This window comes from Xenopus tropicalis, chromosome 1 (genome assembly GCF_000004195.4).
Source record: "Xenopus tropicalis strain Nigerian chromosome 1, UCB_Xtro_10.0, whole genome shotgun sequence".
NCBI lineage: Eukaryota > Metazoa > Chordata > Amphibia > Anura > Pipidae > Xenopus > Xenopus tropicalis.
Genome location: NC_030677.2, coordinates 115,223,046 through 115,241,529, shown reverse-complemented (window position 1 = coordinate 115,241,529; position 18,484 = coordinate 115,223,046). Strand labels below are relative to the sequence as shown.

The 18,484-nt window shown below is 38.2% G+C and overlaps 1 protein-coding gene across 1 annotated transcript in view; it reads left to right on the top strand.

Annotated features, from left to right (window-relative positions):
• The first annotated feature begins 4,177 nt into the window (after nt 1–4,177).
• LOC101732945 (atrial natriuretic peptide receptor 2) overlaps nt 4,178–18,484 on the top strand; it is a 47,533-nt gene continuing 33,226 nt past the window's right edge. The window contains exons 1-7 of the mRNA XM_031905152.1: nt 4,178–4,209; nt 4,830–5,001; nt 6,439–6,543; nt 7,193–7,295; nt 7,779–7,924; nt 14,978–15,138; nt 18,121–18,264. Coding sequence (XP_031761012.1) covers nt 4,178–4,209; nt 4,830–5,001; nt 6,439–6,543; nt 7,193–7,295; nt 7,779–7,924; nt 14,978–15,138; nt 18,121–18,264 — 863 coding nt within the window. The remainder of the gene's footprint in view (nt 4,210–4,829; nt 5,002–6,438; nt 6,544–7,192; nt 7,296–7,778; nt 7,925–14,977; nt 15,139–18,120; nt 18,265–18,484) is intronic.

Here is an 18,484-nt window from a genome sequence, read left to right as displayed (position 1 = left end):
ACAGCAGCAAATCAGAGTAGAAAATGGAGATTCTTTCTACACCAGTTTCATTGCATGCTGGGTAATGTAGTTTTAAATTAGCCTTGGGGGCATATGGTTAAATACAAATTACATTACCCAACATGCACTGGGAGATGTATTCCCAGTTCTCTAAGGAAAAAAAAAGTTGGCCAATTTTCAAAATACAAACCCGCCAAGGCTCCAAAAAGTAGCCCAAATCAGTGCCGTGGCAGGTTTGTACTGCCTGGGCTTTAAATTAATACCCAATTTGGTGGATAAACCAGCAGACTGGCAACACTGCCGTCACACAGCTTTTTTTTTTTTAGACTACTTGTTTTCTCATGATGTTTAAGTCCCGGCATAGCCGTGTGAGTATTGAATAGGCTGGAAGACCCAAAAGGCAATGTTACTTACGACAAGCAGGAATCAACTGGAAACCTTTGTCTTGCCACACTAATTATCAGTCTAGTGTTAATTGAGTGCGCAATTACTATTTTCAGTGTTCTACTGTGATTATAGTGGAAAGTCTGTGTTTACTATGCTGGTTATCCATTTCCTGTAGTAATTATACTGACACATCTGGGGTTCAAGTGCCCCTTATTTTATTTAGTCATATACTGGCTTGTTTGGGGTTAATATGCAGATTATCCATTATCTGTAGCACTGCCATTATCTATTTTTTTGTGATTATAGTGGTTCGTCTGGGGTTAATATGCTTGTTATCCATTTTCTGTAGTAATTATAACACCTCTGGGAGTATGTTTTGATAAAATAGGTTTAGTATTTGGGGGTTTGTTCACAAAGTGCATGTTGCCAAAAAATGTTTGCAGCGCTGTGCGTGCCAGATTTTCATGATTTATACTCTCTACTTAAATAGTCCCCTTGAGTGATACATTTATGTAAGTTGTAAGTGACTTTATAGGCTTTGCCAATAAATCGATTTCCTACAAACTTGGCAACTAGTTATTGTATACAGGCTTAGGGGCACATTTACTTATCCATGAATGCTCCGACCATTCGCTTGATCAGTCCAATCAGTATTTTCCACAATTTTTTCGGCGCTTTGCAACTTTTTTGACGCTTGCACAACTTTTTTAGCGCGAAAAAAACGGATTGGTTTTGCCGCTGTTTACAATCGTTCGGTGCGAAAATTTTGTGACTTTCGGATTGCCAATACAATATTATCATGACTAATACGATTTTTTTGGAAGCATTTTCGTGATATTTACGATCTTTAGAAATTTTCGTTTCCAATCCGAATTTTTCCAATTCGGGATTCGAACTCGTGTTTTGATAAATCTGCCTCTTAGTCTAGAAAACAAGTTGTGTTTGCTTGATGACTTTTTCCCACCCCTGGAAAATCATCTCTGCATTTTAAAAGTACATGATATTAACTTCATTTGTTATTTATGCCCCAACACCATAAGTGTACTCTAGACTTGCTGTACTGTAAATATGACAGCATTTGTTGGTGGACCTGATCAGTTTTAATTTTAGTTTTTTTATTTTGTGGCTTAAAATGTTCTGAAAACCCCACACATAGTAAATGAGCATCAGAGTTATATAAATAGCAGTAGGGCTTTTGTATTTTTCTTCCCACTATCAAAGGCAAAGGGATGGGTTTTACCCCTGGCATTACCATATCCTATTAAACGGCTATTATGCTTATAATTTTTGTGCTTAGTACAAGGACATACTCATGCCTGGATATCATTTTGTAAAGGCTAATGGCAAACTCAGGTAGGTATCTCCTACTGCACCTACTGGTCATATTCCAAGTGGCAACACAATTCACTCCCACGAGAAAAAGTTGTGGCCAGTTTGGAAGTAAAGAACTGACGTTGACAAAATTCAGAAATACTAGGTGCACAGTATCTCTACAACAGGCAACATGAACATTTGTTTAACAACTTTAGAGGAATAGCACACATGGACAAAAAGCAGCAAATCTCAAATGGTCTTCAGGAGATTTATTCAGTAAGAAGAGAGGGTAATATTAACAGACTTTAATCTAGAATACGTGAAGGTAGAAATACAATTCTTTCTCCTTTAAGCCAACCTAAAATTTTAAAACCTGCCTCATCGGTAAATGTTGGACATCAAATAACATAAAGATATAGATTAGAATTGGCTGCCCAACATATATATACTGAAAGTAGTAGAAAACCTAGTTTTGCATAATTTTAACAATATGATTATGGCCAGTTTAAGTTACCTGCTTGTTTTTGTCTGATTTAACTACTGTATATCTGGTGAGCTGTAATTTAGGGGTGCATTAATGTTCAAGGATCTGTGAAATTAATCATGGCAGTTTAAAAAGCTCACACAAAATGCGAACCTAGTTGGTATTGCTCATCTGAATGTTGTCCAGCTCTGCTATGAACAACAGTAATGGGTCTTTTGTGTGGCTAACAAATGTCCCCTATGCAGATCCTAGCTGCAGCCATAAAGGCACCTTCAGTATGAAAGTCCCTCATCTTGCCTTATATGTTAAGCGTAAGTCCATAAGATGTACATGTGCCTTTTTTAATGTGACTGAGTAAAGACTGTTTTTATTTTTAATCACGTGGTGCTCCGCTTTTTGTGGAAATTATATGAGGAGGTGAGCAGGAATCTCAACTCAGGGAGGCCGGGAATGTCATCTACTTTGGCTTTGCTTAAGGGTTTGATACAGTACAGCACAGTAAGTTAATAATAACATTGGCCTAGAACATAACATTTGTACTTGGATAAAGAACACTTTGAAGTTGTTTATTAATGACCTGGAGGTGGACAGTGAAAGTACTGTTTCTATTTTTGCTGACAATACTAAATTGTGCAAAACTATAAATTCAATGCAGGATACTGCCACTTTGCAGATAGATTTGCCAAAATTGGAAAACTGGAAAATGAGGTTCAGTGTTGAAAAAAGTAAAAAATTATGCACTTTGGTAGTGTCATTCAGTGGCTACTAAAGTAAATAAAGTGCTGTCTTGCATAACTCAAGGGTGCAGTTTTGGGCTCCAGTCCTTAAGAAGGATATTAATGAGCTGGAGAGAGTGCAGAGATGTGCAACTAAACTGGTAAAGGGGATGGAAGATTTAAACTATGAGGTTAGACTGTCAAGGTTGTGGTTGTTTTCTCTGAAAAAAAGGTACTTGCGAGGGGACATGATTATTCTGTAAAGTACATTAGAAGGGATTATAGACAGATAGGGGATGTTCTTTTTTTCCCTTAAAAACGCCATCGCTACAGAGGCCACCCCTTTAGATTAGAGGAGCAGAACTTTCATTTGAAGCAGCGTAGGTGGTTTTTCACAGTGGTTTTACCCTCTCTACTAATTTTAGGAAACCTACACACATACTGAACCCACTAGTATGTTCCAAATTATGTTTCCAAATTTGTTTCCGCTACAAACAGTTGAGTTATATAAATTCAGTAACAACTAAATGCAAGAGATCTACTGCCTCAGTCTTTCCTGTGACACACACGGGTCAGGACTTGTATAAGTCAGAGCTTGTTTGTCACGCATATTGTTTGTGCTATAGCTGGGTGCTTTATGACATGATGTTGTTTTACTTTTAATTTATTAGGAGTTGTAATATTGCTAAAATGCAATGATTTAGGTATTCATTTACTAAACTGTGATAGACTGTGAAAATGATTTTCCCAAAAATGGCTGAGCTAGTTTACTAAACAGAATTTTGATCAATTCTCTAATTGCTGATATTGTAGCTCAGAAATATGTTTTTATTTGTTACATTTGTGCCTACATAAACTGTTTTGCAAGAATTACTAAAGTTCTAGCTTTTAATATGACCAATGTCTGTTGTTGAGTCTTATTCAGAAGGAATAAATCATTCAAACTAGTAAACTCATTGATCCACTCTTAGTGAACTCACTGATAATTAATATAAATTATTATAGTTATTATTTATATCTATGCAATTCAGACACCATAAAATACATTTAGTCCAAGACAGCTTAAAACATATGACCTTTAAAAACACAATATGTATTTTTTATGTATTTTCCAGGACTGGAAATGGCTTGGGTGCATAGGCCACCAGAGAGAATCATAAGTGGAGAATCCTTTGACGTAACCTACTCTGTCATTGTATCTGATCAGTTTTATTACTATGCTGTAACAAATGGAATCTTTGATCAAAGGTAGGCTTCTCCAATATTTAGCTTTATTATGAATTATTATTCTGATTTAATGAAAGTTATGTAATGAAAGACACTATGGGGGACATTTACAGATGCTAGGATTTTTTAGCGCTAAAAACAGATAAAAAAGTTATTTTCAGTACAGGTATAGGACCCATTATCCAGAATGCTCGGGACCAAGGGTATTCCGGATAAGGGGTCTTTCCGTAATTTGGATCTCCATACCTTAAGTCTGCTAAAAAATCAATAAAACATTAATTAATCCCAATAGGATTGTTTTGCATCCAATAAGGATTATTTATATTTTAGTTGGGATCAAGTACAAGGTACTGTTTTATTACTACAGAGAAAAAGGAAATCAGTTTTAAAATTCTGAATTATTTGATTAAAATGGAGTCTATGGGAGAGGGGCTTTCCATAATTCGGAGCTTTCTGGATAACGGGTTTCCGGATAAGGGGTCCGATACCTGTATAAGCTTAGAAGCCTGTTTAATAATGTAAAATGAGAAGAAAACAAGATGATATTTATACAAAACATAAACAATAAATATATTCTTTTCAAAAAAAGTTTTGATTTAGGTCAGTGCCAGTGTCAAATTAATTTTTCCATTCCTTACTTCTGTATGCACTGTCAAACCTGTATATAAAACAAACAATAAGAAATCAGTCACTACTGCCAGATATTATACAGTAGAATGGGCACACAATCCTTTCTCTCTGTTGATTAGAGATGCAACATCTGCTAAAAGATTTTGTGAGGAACAAGAGTGTCCATCCAACTGGAAAGATGCAAATGGAGACAACTGCTGTGTTCACCATGCCAATATTCACTCCTGTCCTCTGTCCTTCATGGTAAGTACACTTGTGCAATGAGGAAGAAGAGAAAAATAAAAGGGCACTTATGAACAAAATTATATTACACAAATAAAGCTATATAAAATCAGCTGACACCACAAAACAGAACTTTTACAATTTAATTGACTTGCATTCATTATAATGGATAAAAAACATTTACTAAGACCCCAGGCAGAAGTGTAAGAGCCCTAAGGGCGCAAAAGCATGCCCCTTAGCATTCATGCAAACAGCACTTCTAGTGGCAGTGGATGTAGACCAGCCCCATTGTGCAGTAAGTACAGGGCCCGATTGTGTTTAGTGGTCTGTGTCTGCCTCTGCTCAATAACTTGTGTATCCCCTTTAGGATTTGTATACCTGAGTGATCCTTCAAGTTGATTGCTAACAGTGTACAAGTTTGTCCTATTGCATTGACCTATATCACACCATGTAAAATTATTGTCAAACAGTTTACTTTGTGCAGAATAATGAAACTGATTGTTGTGTTACTTTACTAAAAGCCAGTATTGCCCCAGAGCAGTAATCCATAGAGAGATTTGCTTTAATTTTTTTAACTTGTGGTGCACTGATCTGAGCAATTTACTGATTGCTTGTTAAGGGTTACTACACTGGGAAGGTTTTATCAGCATTAGTAAATAAGAACCTCTTAAACAGAGGTACAGAGTGCCATCTGGTATTATCCCATGGTTGACATTATTTCCGAAATAGTTCTCAAACTCAATCCCGAATTGCATTATGCACAAAGACCCAGTGAGACACTAAAATTAATACAAAATACAATATGTGAAGAAAGACATAAGTGCTCTATGGGTTTGAAAGTAACCATTTGGACATCGCTTTCCTTTTAATAACACAAGACAGAAAGCTAGATGCTCATTGGTTGCTTCGGGTTACTTCACCTATGCAAATGTAGTTTTGGAGAAAAGCCTGAACAGGCAGGCCCGGATTTGTGGAGAGGCCACAAAGGCCCAGGCCCAGGGTGGCAGAAACCTGGGGGCGGAATGCCACTCCGCCGCACCAAAATCTTAAATTTTTTGTTCCCATACGGAGCAATGGGGACTTCTCACCACTGCTCGGTATGCAATTTGGCCTACCGCGTGCGCGCGCACATCCCCCCCCCCCCGGTGTTCGCGCATGCGCACTCCCGGGGGGGGGGGCGTGCGACCGGGGGCGGCCAGTTTGCACAGCTTTGCTTTGCTATTTGCCTGAGTTTCCATGGATGCTACATAACAAATGTTAGTTTTGGGAAACTATGGGAAAAATATATGAAATATATTTTTCTCAGTTAAAAGGCAAACCAGAAGGTGGTTGGCTGTTTCATGAATGGTAATCCATTAAAAATGTGTAAAAGGCTGTTGTTTCTTAGAGTATTTATGTTCTGGGAACTTATAGTAGTCTACACACAGCACCAAAAACAATTATTATTCTTTGATAAAGGCCAAAGGAGGTATATGTGGACCTTGGATACCAGACGATGGCCAGATATTCACACATACTATATCCACTGCTGGCAAAATGACACAAACCAACTGGACAGCTAAGGTAATCTGCTGCATTATAACATTATATCATATAGGCTTTTCAAATAAATCAGTACTACCCAGCTTCTTCAGTGCTGAAAAGTAACTAAAAGGAACTAAAATGTTCTGAAAGCTTGCTATGATTATCTTAGTTTGCCAATAAAGGTATCACCTTTATACCACTTTTGTTATTTTTTATTTCAAAAGGGCTACTGTGTAAACATTTTTACTGGCTAGCATGGCACATCACCTTTGCTTTTATATATCCCTAATTGTTACCCCACTATCTCCTTCCTCAACTTTTTTCTCCCTGTTTCACGGTCCCTGTTTCACAAGTTCCCTTGTGTCCCCATTACTTTTAGTTCCAATCTTCTTTGCCCTTTCCCTTTTTTCACTTGTTGTCTTCAGCCCCCACCCCAATTTCTGTTTTTGTTTCTTTTGTCTTGAAACATAAAATTATGTTTGTTTTTCTCCTCTGTCCATAGAGATACTGTAGTGATGCTATCAAACAACAATATTATGCACTTTATATCATATTATCTCAGCATTAGTGGTATTGGACAAAAATGGGAAAGGGGAAAATGCTTTGTTCTTAACAGAATACACCTTTAAAAATATATATCTATATATTTTTTTCCTTTTTGTGAAACATTGGTCTTTGCTTTAACCAGGTTGTCTTGGTTCATGTTGGCGTAACTTCCCTAATTGCTCATATCAGAGTTGGTAAAATGCAGGTGGCTCTGGAGGCTAAAACCTTGGTCTTACCAGCAATAGGTAATACCTAATGTTTTATATATCAACAAAAAAAGTTTCTATCATCTACTCAGTTTTTCTTCTGTCCAAATGCATTTGTGTTCATATATAAAAATATACAGGCATTGACTACTTTGCTATCAGGGTTGCTGTAAAGTATGGGCAACATTATTATTATTAGTAGTAATAGTAAGAACAGTAGTAGTAGTAGTATTACAGTTGAGTATGAATGTGTAAACTAAAACTCAGTTTATAGGGAGGGATTGGGGTATAATGTATGTAACAAAATTGCATGGATTCTTCACATCCTTCTTGCTATAGGATATGGGGTTATAGCCCACAAGGCCATATGATTGTTGTGAACTATTATTGTATCACATAATGCTAACATAATGCTGTTAAGAATAGAGTCTAGATAGAGTGGCATCTGTCCTACACAACTGCAAGCTTATGATCACTAATTTAAATGCAAACCAGCTAATGCTATGTTATGGGTTTTTACAGTGTGCGGCAATGGTGTATGTGAAGAAGAGGAAGTTTGCTCAACGTGCCCAGTTGACTGTGGCGAATGTCTCTTCCAATCTGATATTAGAATGGCAATTGCTGTACCTGTGGCACTGATAATTGCAGGATTAATTTTGGCAGCAGTGGTAATTAAACCTTTTCTGATTTTTTTAAGATGCCATAGATCATTAGGCTAGAAATGTTACATGTCATGTTTTGGGCTTCTTTCCCAGCACAAGGCCACCAAAGCCGTCACAGAAGATCTATAGCTGATTCGTGATAATGATTTGTGATAATTTGCTTTGGGCTGCTATTAGGTACCTGATCTTAAGTACTGACTTTCAATATAAAATTTATAACACAAGATTAATTAGTATTTAATTTAGATTCACATTACATGGCAGCTTAGAAACAATCACATTCTGCTTAAGAATAGATTATCTGTCCTGTAGAATCCTCTGACAGATTTAACCTGGCTTTCTGCTAATGTTTTGGTGACTTTTGATGACATTTAAGGTTTGACTCTGAACTGCAGCTCAGAGAATTTACCTAGTTGGTTGGATGATGGGAAGCTGCTGTGGACAACTGAAGGAATGGATCATTTCTGCTATAGCATATAAATACAGCTCTTCTAACCATAGACATTTGTATGTTTTAATTCTTTAATTTATTTGTAATATAAAGACAAAGAGCTCCCTCAATGTAACATAAACCACAATTCTGCAGTAATAATTTTAAGGGATGCAGGAAGATATTGGAATAAACAGGGATATACAGTTTAGTCAGCAGATACTTTTAGTTTGTGATTGGACAAGTTAAGGAATTGGTCTTAGTGACTCCTCAATACTATCCTAATAATGCCAATGCTATACTGTATATTTAGAATTTTGCACAGAAATCCCAACTAAATATTTAAAGACACTTAGGGGCACATTTACTAATCCACGAATTTTCGAAAAGCGCCCGAATGCGTGTTTTTCGTAATGATCGGTATTTTGCAATTTTTTCGTAAATTGTCGCGACTTTTTCGTAGCCGTTATGACTTTTTCAGAAATTGTTGCGACTTTTTCGTAGCGTTATGACTTGCGCGAATTGTCGCGACTTTTTCGTAGCCATTGCGCCGAGTACGAAAGTTTCGGATTCATTCAAGCTTCAGTATCGTGACTTTCCTTGGGCCATGTTGGAGCTGCAGAGTGCCATTGAGTCCTATGGGAGGCTTCCAAAATCATGCTAAGTCTGAAAGTTTTGCCCACCGTAACGAGCGCTCAATACGAAAAAGTCGCGACAATATACGAGCAAATCGTAACGGCTACGAAAAAGTCGCGACAATATACGAGCAAATCGTAACGGCGTCGACAAAAAAATCACAAAAATATGAAAAAATCGCAAAATGTTAGTTTACAATCCGAATTTTTCCCATTCGGATTCGTGGATTAGTAAATCAGCCCCATAGGGTAGAAAGAACATCCCCAAACACTATCCTTAGCTTTCCTGTATACATTGCATAGTTTTCAAAATCCCCTGTTTGCACCCCTTTCATTATTCTTCTGGCCCCCATCTTGACTCTCGGCATTTCTGTCTGTGACAAAGCTTAGTAGACAATGTGCAACAAAAGCCTGTTTGTTCTGCGCATGTGCCAATTGCCTACCACAGCACAGAGGGTTACAGCCACTGATGGCATTTTGGTGCTGACTATGGATTTATTTGTAGCATTAATGCAGACTGAAGGAAGAGATTTTGAAAATGTGACCTCCAAAGATCTATTTTCCAAGGGCTTATAACACTGTGGGGCAGATTTACTAAGACACAAACGCTCGGAGCATTCATTCGAACGCTCCGAGCGTATTTTTCCCTGAATTTTTCCGACACCTGCATGACTTTTTCGTACGCTTGCGCAAAAAAATGGAAAGGTTTTCCCACTATTTACAATCATTAGGTATGAACATTTCGTGCCTTTCGGATCGCCAATACGATATTATTGTGACTAATGCAATTTTTTCGTAAGCATTTTCGTGATATTTGCGATCTTCAGAAATTTTCGTATCAAATCAGAATTTATCCCATTCGGCATTCGAACTCGTGATTTCATGAATCTGCCCCTGTGGGTAACAATTTTTTGGGATACTCGGTTACCACAGTTCCAACATCCCTAAATATTTCAGAATAAATTGTAACCCTCGTTTTGGACAAAAACAAGGGTTTAGGAATTTTGAAGCAATACTCAATGATATGGCATACTGAATATAAATTTTTACCACTTATTGTTTAGGGGTTTCAATACCAAAGGCAGAAGATGTTTTGGGATGAAAGCTGGATCATTGACTTTAATCAAATTAAACAAGGTATGAAAACAATGTTTACACTTTTCAACTAAACAAAATATTTGCTTAAAACTGAAACAAATACTACCAGAGCTCTCCCAACAGCTAGGGGTACAATTTTATGACTGCAGATATACTACAGACCTGTTGTACATTAAAGGAGAAGGAAAGGCTACCTCATTGGGGGTGCCAAAATCTTAATCAACCCCCCAGTGACTTTAACCGCTTACTTTTTACCCCGGGCTGGTGCTCCTGTTAGGATAAAACCGCACCAGCCCGGGGTAGCTGTAGCGAGTGTTTCCTCTTTCTTCTGAATCCCGGGGCCGGTATGTGATTACATTCACTGGGGGGTGCCCAACATTTTGCACCCCCCAGTGATTTTTACCTTTCCTTCTCCTTTAATTAGCCTTACACTGAGTAATTAATGCTGTCAAATCAGGGCCATAACATTGAGCATGTATTTATAAAGCACCAACACATTCCACAACACTGTATAATAAGTGGGTTTATACATTGGACATACATAATTACATACCAAGCAACCAATAACCAAGGTGAAGAGGCCCCTGCCCAAAAGAGCTTGCAATCTATAATAATCTATATTAAAATCTATTGACTGTTTACGTATTGTGTATGATTAAAGGGTGTTAAAATGCATCATTATTTGAATATGTCTCAATTTAGTTACAAAGGGGCATATGTATGTATGTATCGTAACAGAGTCTGAAGTTTCTCAGCTTCTCCGATCCTCTCCGCCTACTACCTGCTCGCTGGATCCTATGCCCTCATCCCTACTAAAACAGTGCGCCCCTGCCCTTACTCCAGCTCTTACCCACATATTCAATTCCTCTCTGGCTTCTGGTATTTTTCCCTCTCTCTTCAAACAAGCACGTGTCAAACCCATTCTTAAAAAGGCTACACTGGGCCTGTCCTGCCTTTCTAACTACCGTCCCGTCTCTCTCCTGCCCCTAGCCTCTAAACTCCTGGAACGTCTTGTCTTTTCTCGTGTAACTAACTTCCTCTGCACCCATAATCTGCTGGACCCTATGCAGTCTGGTTTTCGGCCTGCGCACTCCACTGAGACGGCCTTATGTAGAGTGGCAAATGATCTCCAGACTGCCAAGGCCAAAGGACGCTACTCGGTTCTCATTCTCCTAGACCTTTCCTCTGCTTTTGATACTGTCGACCATTCTATTCTTATGCAAACTCTCTATTCTCTGGGTATCCGGGATCAGGCTGCATCCTGGTTCTCTTCCTATCTCTCTAACCGCTCCTTCTCTGTCGCTCTTACTAACAAATCCTCTACCCCGGTTCCGCTTAGTGTGGGGGTCCCTCAGGGCTCTGTGCTTGGTCCTTTGCTGTTCTCCCTGTACACTCTCTCTCTAGGAGACCTTATTTCTTCTTTTGGTCTTAAATACCACTTATATGCAGATGACATCCAGATATATTTAGACACCCCTGCACTAACCACTGATGTTCAAACCCAGATTGGTAACTGCCTCCTGGCTATCTCCTCCTGGATGAACCGACGCCAGCTCAAACTTAACCTAGCTGAAACAGAGCTCATGGTCTTCCCGCCCAAACCTGGCCCTCCTCCTCCTTTCACCATTACTATTGATGGCATGACCATAAACCCTGTAAATTCTGCACGCTACCTTGGGGTTATCTTTGACCAGTCACTCTCCTTCTCTAACCATATTAATAACACTGCCAAAACCTGCCGCTTTGTCCTCCGCAATATTGCCAAGATACGCCCCTTTCTTTCACAAGCAACAGCTAAAACACTAATCTATGCCCTTATCCTTTCCCGCTTAGATTACTGCAATCTCCTACTAACCGGCCTCCCAGACTCCCACCTCTCTCCCCTGCAATCAATCTAAAATTCTGCTGCCAGGATCCTCCTGCTCTCTCCTAAGAGGGATCCTGCTCAGCCTCAATTAAGCTCACTAGCATGGCTGCCTGTCAAGCAAAGGATAGCTTACAAAATCCTTCTGCTAACATTCAAAGCCCTTCACTCCCCTGCTCCTCACTACATTTCTTCACTGGTCTCCCTACATGTTCCTGGTCGTCTCCTCCGCTCCTCTCAGAGCCTCCGTCTCTTTACACCATCCACACCCACTGCGCTCTCTCGTCTTAAACCTTTCTATCTCGCTGGTCCTTACCTCTGGAACTCTATCCCTGAATCCCTCCGTAGGGAACACTCACTAACTCTCTTTAAGAAAAAACTCAGCTGTTACCTTCTGGAGCACTAAGACATTATTTTGCCCAGTCCTGCGCTTAAGGGCAAATGCCCATACCTGATGCACTCTTACCTTCCAGTTTGTGCCTGTATGTTACCCAACCACTCAGATTGTAAGCTCTACGGGGCAGGGACCTCCTTCCTACTGTGTCTCATACCACATGGCACTTATATATATATATATACATATATGTATTTATTGTATTTATTTATTATATCACTCGTCCTCCCTGTGTGTAATTTTGTATTCTGTAAGACTGTACAGTGCTGCATACCCTTGTGGCACTTTATAAATAAAGTTATACATACATACATATATATTGAAAAGTTGCTTAGAATTAATTTTTTTTATATAACAAAAACTTTTTATTTTTACGTTATGCCCTTTAATGGTTCTGGTGGAAAGCCAACTTGTAAAGAAAGGTTAATAAATGTGATAAAATTCACATTAAAGGAGAACATGCATCTAAAATTATTAAAAAAAAACCTATTTAACCCTTGATTTCTCCATTTAAATTATTTTTTTTAAATATATATAAGAAAAATGTTAAAACACAGAAAACAGCTGAAAACTTCATTATTTTCGGTGTACAGAAAACAAAAAAAATTGTGAATATGACCTATCCCTTTAAAGTAATTTGTAGGTTAAAGTTTTATGCAAATCAAACCACAAGCAACATATACAACATATTTAACAACAACAAGAATTCTCTATCGTCTCCGCAGAGAGTTCTTTTTTTTATTGCTTGATAAATATAGGCCTTTGCAGGAAGTATAGCAACAATTAATCATAACTGACTCCATTCTTTCCTGGCTTTTGTGATCAAGTAACAAAGCTTTTCTAACACTGCAGATCCAAAATGATCACTTGCATGCATTTATTGCACAGTTATGCTGAAATATAAGAAACAAAGTTTTTATGTTTGTATTTAATGTCATCATTAAATGTCAGTTACGGGGGTCTTAAATGATTAAGGAAATCTCTACAATCAAATACTATGATGACTATAATGAAAATTAAACTAAGTCTAGCAATAATAATGTTTTCCATTTAAAATGTGGAAACATAAATTGTTCCTTTTCCTCATACTGTATATCGACAGCTAAGGATGGAGCCAAAGGTGCTTGGGTCAGTACTTTTCTTAATGAAAAATACTTCATTGATAGAAGTGCTAGTAGCCCCACATAATAGTGAAACTTGGCGAGGATGTACTGTATACTTCTGAGGTGCAAGTTCTTTATCCTTGTGTGTTCTAACCATTAGCAATTTTATAGTATATAGTTTATTTATGAAGTATTGTATCTTATGGTCTGCACAATGCATTTTGGAGAACATACATAGTATGAAAGAGAGAAGCAATACAATTATAAACCATAGGGCAGACATATATTGAAACACAAGGTTATCAATCCCTGTATGTGTAAAAGTAAAAATCTAGGGGACCACAAAGTTGCTGGTGGCACAGAAATGTTGAGAGCCTTTATTATCTGTGTGAGAAAAACATGTTTTGCTGTTAAACTAGAAACATATATGTCATGTCCCCCTCTATGCATTTGTTAGTTACCCCATATTGCTTTTTTCATTAAATTAAATTAAGTTGTGCTTTAGCTGAATTTGTCACTAATGGAAGATACTTGGGCATTATCTGCTGCAATAGCCACTGTGCTAAATGTATATTTAATTGAAGGTATTTACAAGTGTACATGAGTCAGTATGTCAAGTAGCTAAAGAATAAACTGCTGATCTTTGTCAGTCAAATATGACAGGGATCTGCTATCCAGAAGAATCAAAGTGAAATCCCTTTGTAATTTTATATTAAATGTTTGCATTGCCTTTTGTCTTTGATTGTAGATAAACACATGGCTCAAAATGCAACAGGGAGCACAGTCTGCGCTGTCAGTGATTCGAATGCTAGTTGTACCACAGCTTTGAGCTCTTGCACAGCAAGAAAGCATATCTTCACTCTTACTGGAAGATAGTGGGTCTTTGTACATCTTTCTCTTTTTACTTCATATCTAGTAATTCAGAAGAATATAATATAATATAAAGGCTGAATTAAGTAAGCAAAAGGCAGCTGATACTGCTAAAATGATAATGATTATTTGTTAATTGTATAATTAATGTATATGATAACTAACTTATAGTACACCTCAAGATGCAAAACCCTGTAGATCATTTAAATATACAATGAATATAGGTGTAGAATCAAATTCCCGAATACCTGGACAGGTATCATAAACAGTGGCAGGTTAAACTACTTGGGGGGAAGGGATGCTAAAACACTGAATTGTCATGAGGTACTATCTAAGAGGTCGCCACACTGCCATATTGCATCAGATTTCATAGCTATCCTGATCGGAATGGGAAAAAAGCAAAATTACAAAATAGCAGTGTGGTGTGTAATAGAATGTTAGTATGACATCCTTCCAGAACCCTGTCAAAGTCTTGCAGAGATAAAGAGATACAATCTCTTCTTGGGTTCCTATATAGAAAAAAACAGTGCAGTCCAGTGCTAACTTGGGCCGTACCGATCCTAAATAAGTCCTTGACTGTAGCTACAAGTATTTAGCCTAAATAAAAACATATTGTGGGCCATTAAAGTTATTTGGAATTGTGGGTTACCAAGAAAAGTAAATAGAAACGTTACAATGTATGGAATAGACTTTGGATTGACCAAATGCCAGGATTTAAGCATTTTGTTTTTGTTTTTAGTGATGGCAGAATTGTGGCTATTAAAAAAATACAGAAGAAGACCTTTACCCTCTCCAAAACCATTCGTAGGGAAGTAAAACAGATAAGGTAGGTATTTCAACAAACGGTTATCATATCTCCCAACATCTGAAGATTAGATATTTTGACCATTCCCACCTTTTAGCCACAAATACCATGACCAAAAAACCCCAAAACCCATAACATCCCCCAGACCCTTGACCAGTAAGATTACTGCAGAAATGGCCAATGAGCACTCCAATAACCCAGTACATGCCAGTAAGATCACTGCAGAGGTTGCCTCTCTGCCAAAACTCTTTGCTAAAACTCCTGTAAAAAAAAATCAACCCATGGGTTCCATGCACAATCACCTTAGATTTTCACCCCTGTCAAATCCAGTGGGAGGCAGCTGACAGCTGATGGTGAAACAGTTAAAAATTCTGAGGGGAAAATCATGACTGTCCCATCAAAATTGGGAGGTATAAATGTTAACTGCAAAATAAAACTTGCCTAATACCAGATTCTAAAATGACCCAAAGTCCAAAATTTCTGACATTTTCAGGGACAGTGTGACTAGGTTACAGACTCATTCAGTTGCAATTATATAGGTGCATCAACATTATCTGAACTTCCAGAAGTACTGTAAGTATAAATGTATGGATGTATGTGAAGTGATGGATTCTAAAGTCTCTCCACTTTCTATAGTGGGTGGTGCACAGATTCTCTGGAAAGCAGAGGAAACCACTGGCTGTCGGAATGACTAGAAAATATCTTCCCAAAGTCGTTATAATACTAAAGACAGCTCCTTTTGTATATTGGAACAAATGCTGCAGTGAAACTGTCTCTGAAATATCATTGCATTGTGCACCTCAAGGATAAGAGCTATTTAAAGTGGAGGGTGAGAGATTTGTGACCAGAATTGGGAGAAAATAAAACAAGTATGGCAGAAAAGCAATATAACTGGCTGCAAGGGGAACTGAAAGAAGAAACCCTTGAAGGCCCTTAGGGGGAAAAAAGGGAGTGAGAGGGAAGCATAAAAGTGATTTAAGTAGTAACTGAACCCACCATGTGGTTTTGAAACCCATAACATAGGTAAACATAGTACAGGTGTGGAACCTGTTATTGAGTATGCTCAGGAGCTGGGATTTTTTGGATATGGGATCTTTCTGTAATTTGGATCACCATACCTTAATTCTTCAAAAAAAAACATTGTAACATTAAATAAACCAAAAAGATTGTTTTGCCTCCAATAAGAATTAATTATACCTTTTTGGGATCAAGTACAAGGTACTGTTTTATTACAGAGATAAAGGAAACTATTTGAAATAGGAATTATTTTATTAAAATTGAATCTATGGGAGATTTCCTTCCTGTAATTGAGCTTTCTGGATAATGGGTTTTTAGTTAGCACATCCTATACCTGTGGAATACTGTTCCCTGACACCATTTAGGAAATAATTTATGGCAGTAAAGGGTCTTAATGGCAGGCCCAGACTTGCAATTTGTAGAGTCTGGCAAATTCAAACAAGGACTTCTGCAAAATGCCATAGACAATGACTGTCAGGAACATGCCACTCCCAGACGCGGATGACACGGGAACGGGGAACTAAGGGGTTACACTCAGTCACCTTTCACACAGGTTAGACTAGCATCAAGCACCCCCAAACACACCACCGCCCCAAATAACTATTCACTGCCACCATCTATCATTAACAGGCGATAGAAACCTAATACACAAATATATCACACAAGCTTTCTTACTGTAATTAGGGTTCACTTTAAACTAATTCCACAAGCACACTAGCAATCACAGGGTTAATATTACAGTCAAACCCACCCTCCTGCTAGCAATGCAACTGGTTAATTAGCCTTTCCACAGACCTGGTCCAACCCCCTACGCAATACACACAGCCAAGCAGTTACTACCTTTATGCCTGAGCAGTTATACAAGGTACGTGGAGATCGTTATAGAGCCGAAGGACAGAACTTATTCAATTTTATATTTAATATTATAAAGGTAAACAGTGCAAAAACAGTTTTACAAAAAGAGACATGTACATACAAAACAGTAAATAAAATAAAAGGGGAATAAAAAACACAGAGAAACCCTAAGTACGTTACCGAGTTATCTTTTGTGTCCTCCTGAGGCAAAAGTTAGGAAAATTGAACTCACAATCCAACAGAACATGGAGCCTCAAAATATGAGTTAAAGAATACCTGGGCAGGTGGGCTTTTTATGTGCCACTGGGCCACTCCCTCATTACCGTATGCATGAGGAGGGAGTGCCCAGGAACTGGTCACATGACCCCTCCCCTGTAGAGAGCTGTACTTTTCATGCCAGTTTCTTGTCATATAATATTGGTACTTGCCAGTGCCCAATATTATTATGAAAGTAGGAGCTTGTTTTGACCCATATGTGGGCAATCAAAATGATATCAAACATGAGGGGTGTCTCATGTCCCAGTTCCCCCAAAACTATCCCTCCTAACTGGTGGGTATAGGAAGTCCTTGTTTGGTATCATTGGGAAGCATGGGGCCCCCTCATAAACAATACGTGATTTATGAGGATGTGAATCTTACAGCCAAGGAGATATGGATCCCTTTCTATAATCCATATTTTTTCATATTCCCTCCCTGCTGTTCTAGGTCCACAACTGACTTCTTTGATCACAGATCTGGTCTGATGAAGTTGCTGAATTTGTCACCTTCCCGCAGTCCCTGGTTGCATATTTAATTAAGGGTCTCTGCAGGAGTCGAGACCAGTGTGTATTGGGTTAATTAGGGTGTCTGGTGGACGCAAAGCAAAATGTTGCCAGGTTTAACAATTTACCATGCCTGATTTACCTCTTTACAATGCCAGGCAATGTTGCCTGGCATGACAATGACCATTTATGGGGGCCTGTTGGGAACTGTTTGACCTCTATGCACTTAAAATGCCAGGGCCTATTTTGAATCTGATTTTGGAAAATCTCCATTTTGATGTTTTGAGATGAAGTCTTTACATTTACAGTGCCTTATTTGTAATCAAGAAAAGTGCTTAATTAAACTATATGTTTACTTTAATTTCAATAGAGACCTTGACCACCCAAATCTCTGTAAATTTATTGGAGGCTGCATAGAAGTGCCCAATGTTGCTCTCATTACAGAATATTGCCCAAAGGGAAGCTTGAATGATGTGCTCCTTAGTGAAGATATACCTCTTAATTGGGGCTTCAGGTGAGTAGTCAGTAGCTGTACAATCTACTTTGGAGTGCAGAGACATGTGGCAATTCTTCTATGCACAGGCCGAGGCATAAATTACAATAATAGGCAGGCACTTGACCCACGAAGACTAGCAACATGATTGTTTAGGGTTATTTATAATGAACTTTTACACTAAAAAAAACTGCTTCCACTCTGCTACTTTGCAGTTGTCCGGACAAGTGCTTGCCTATTA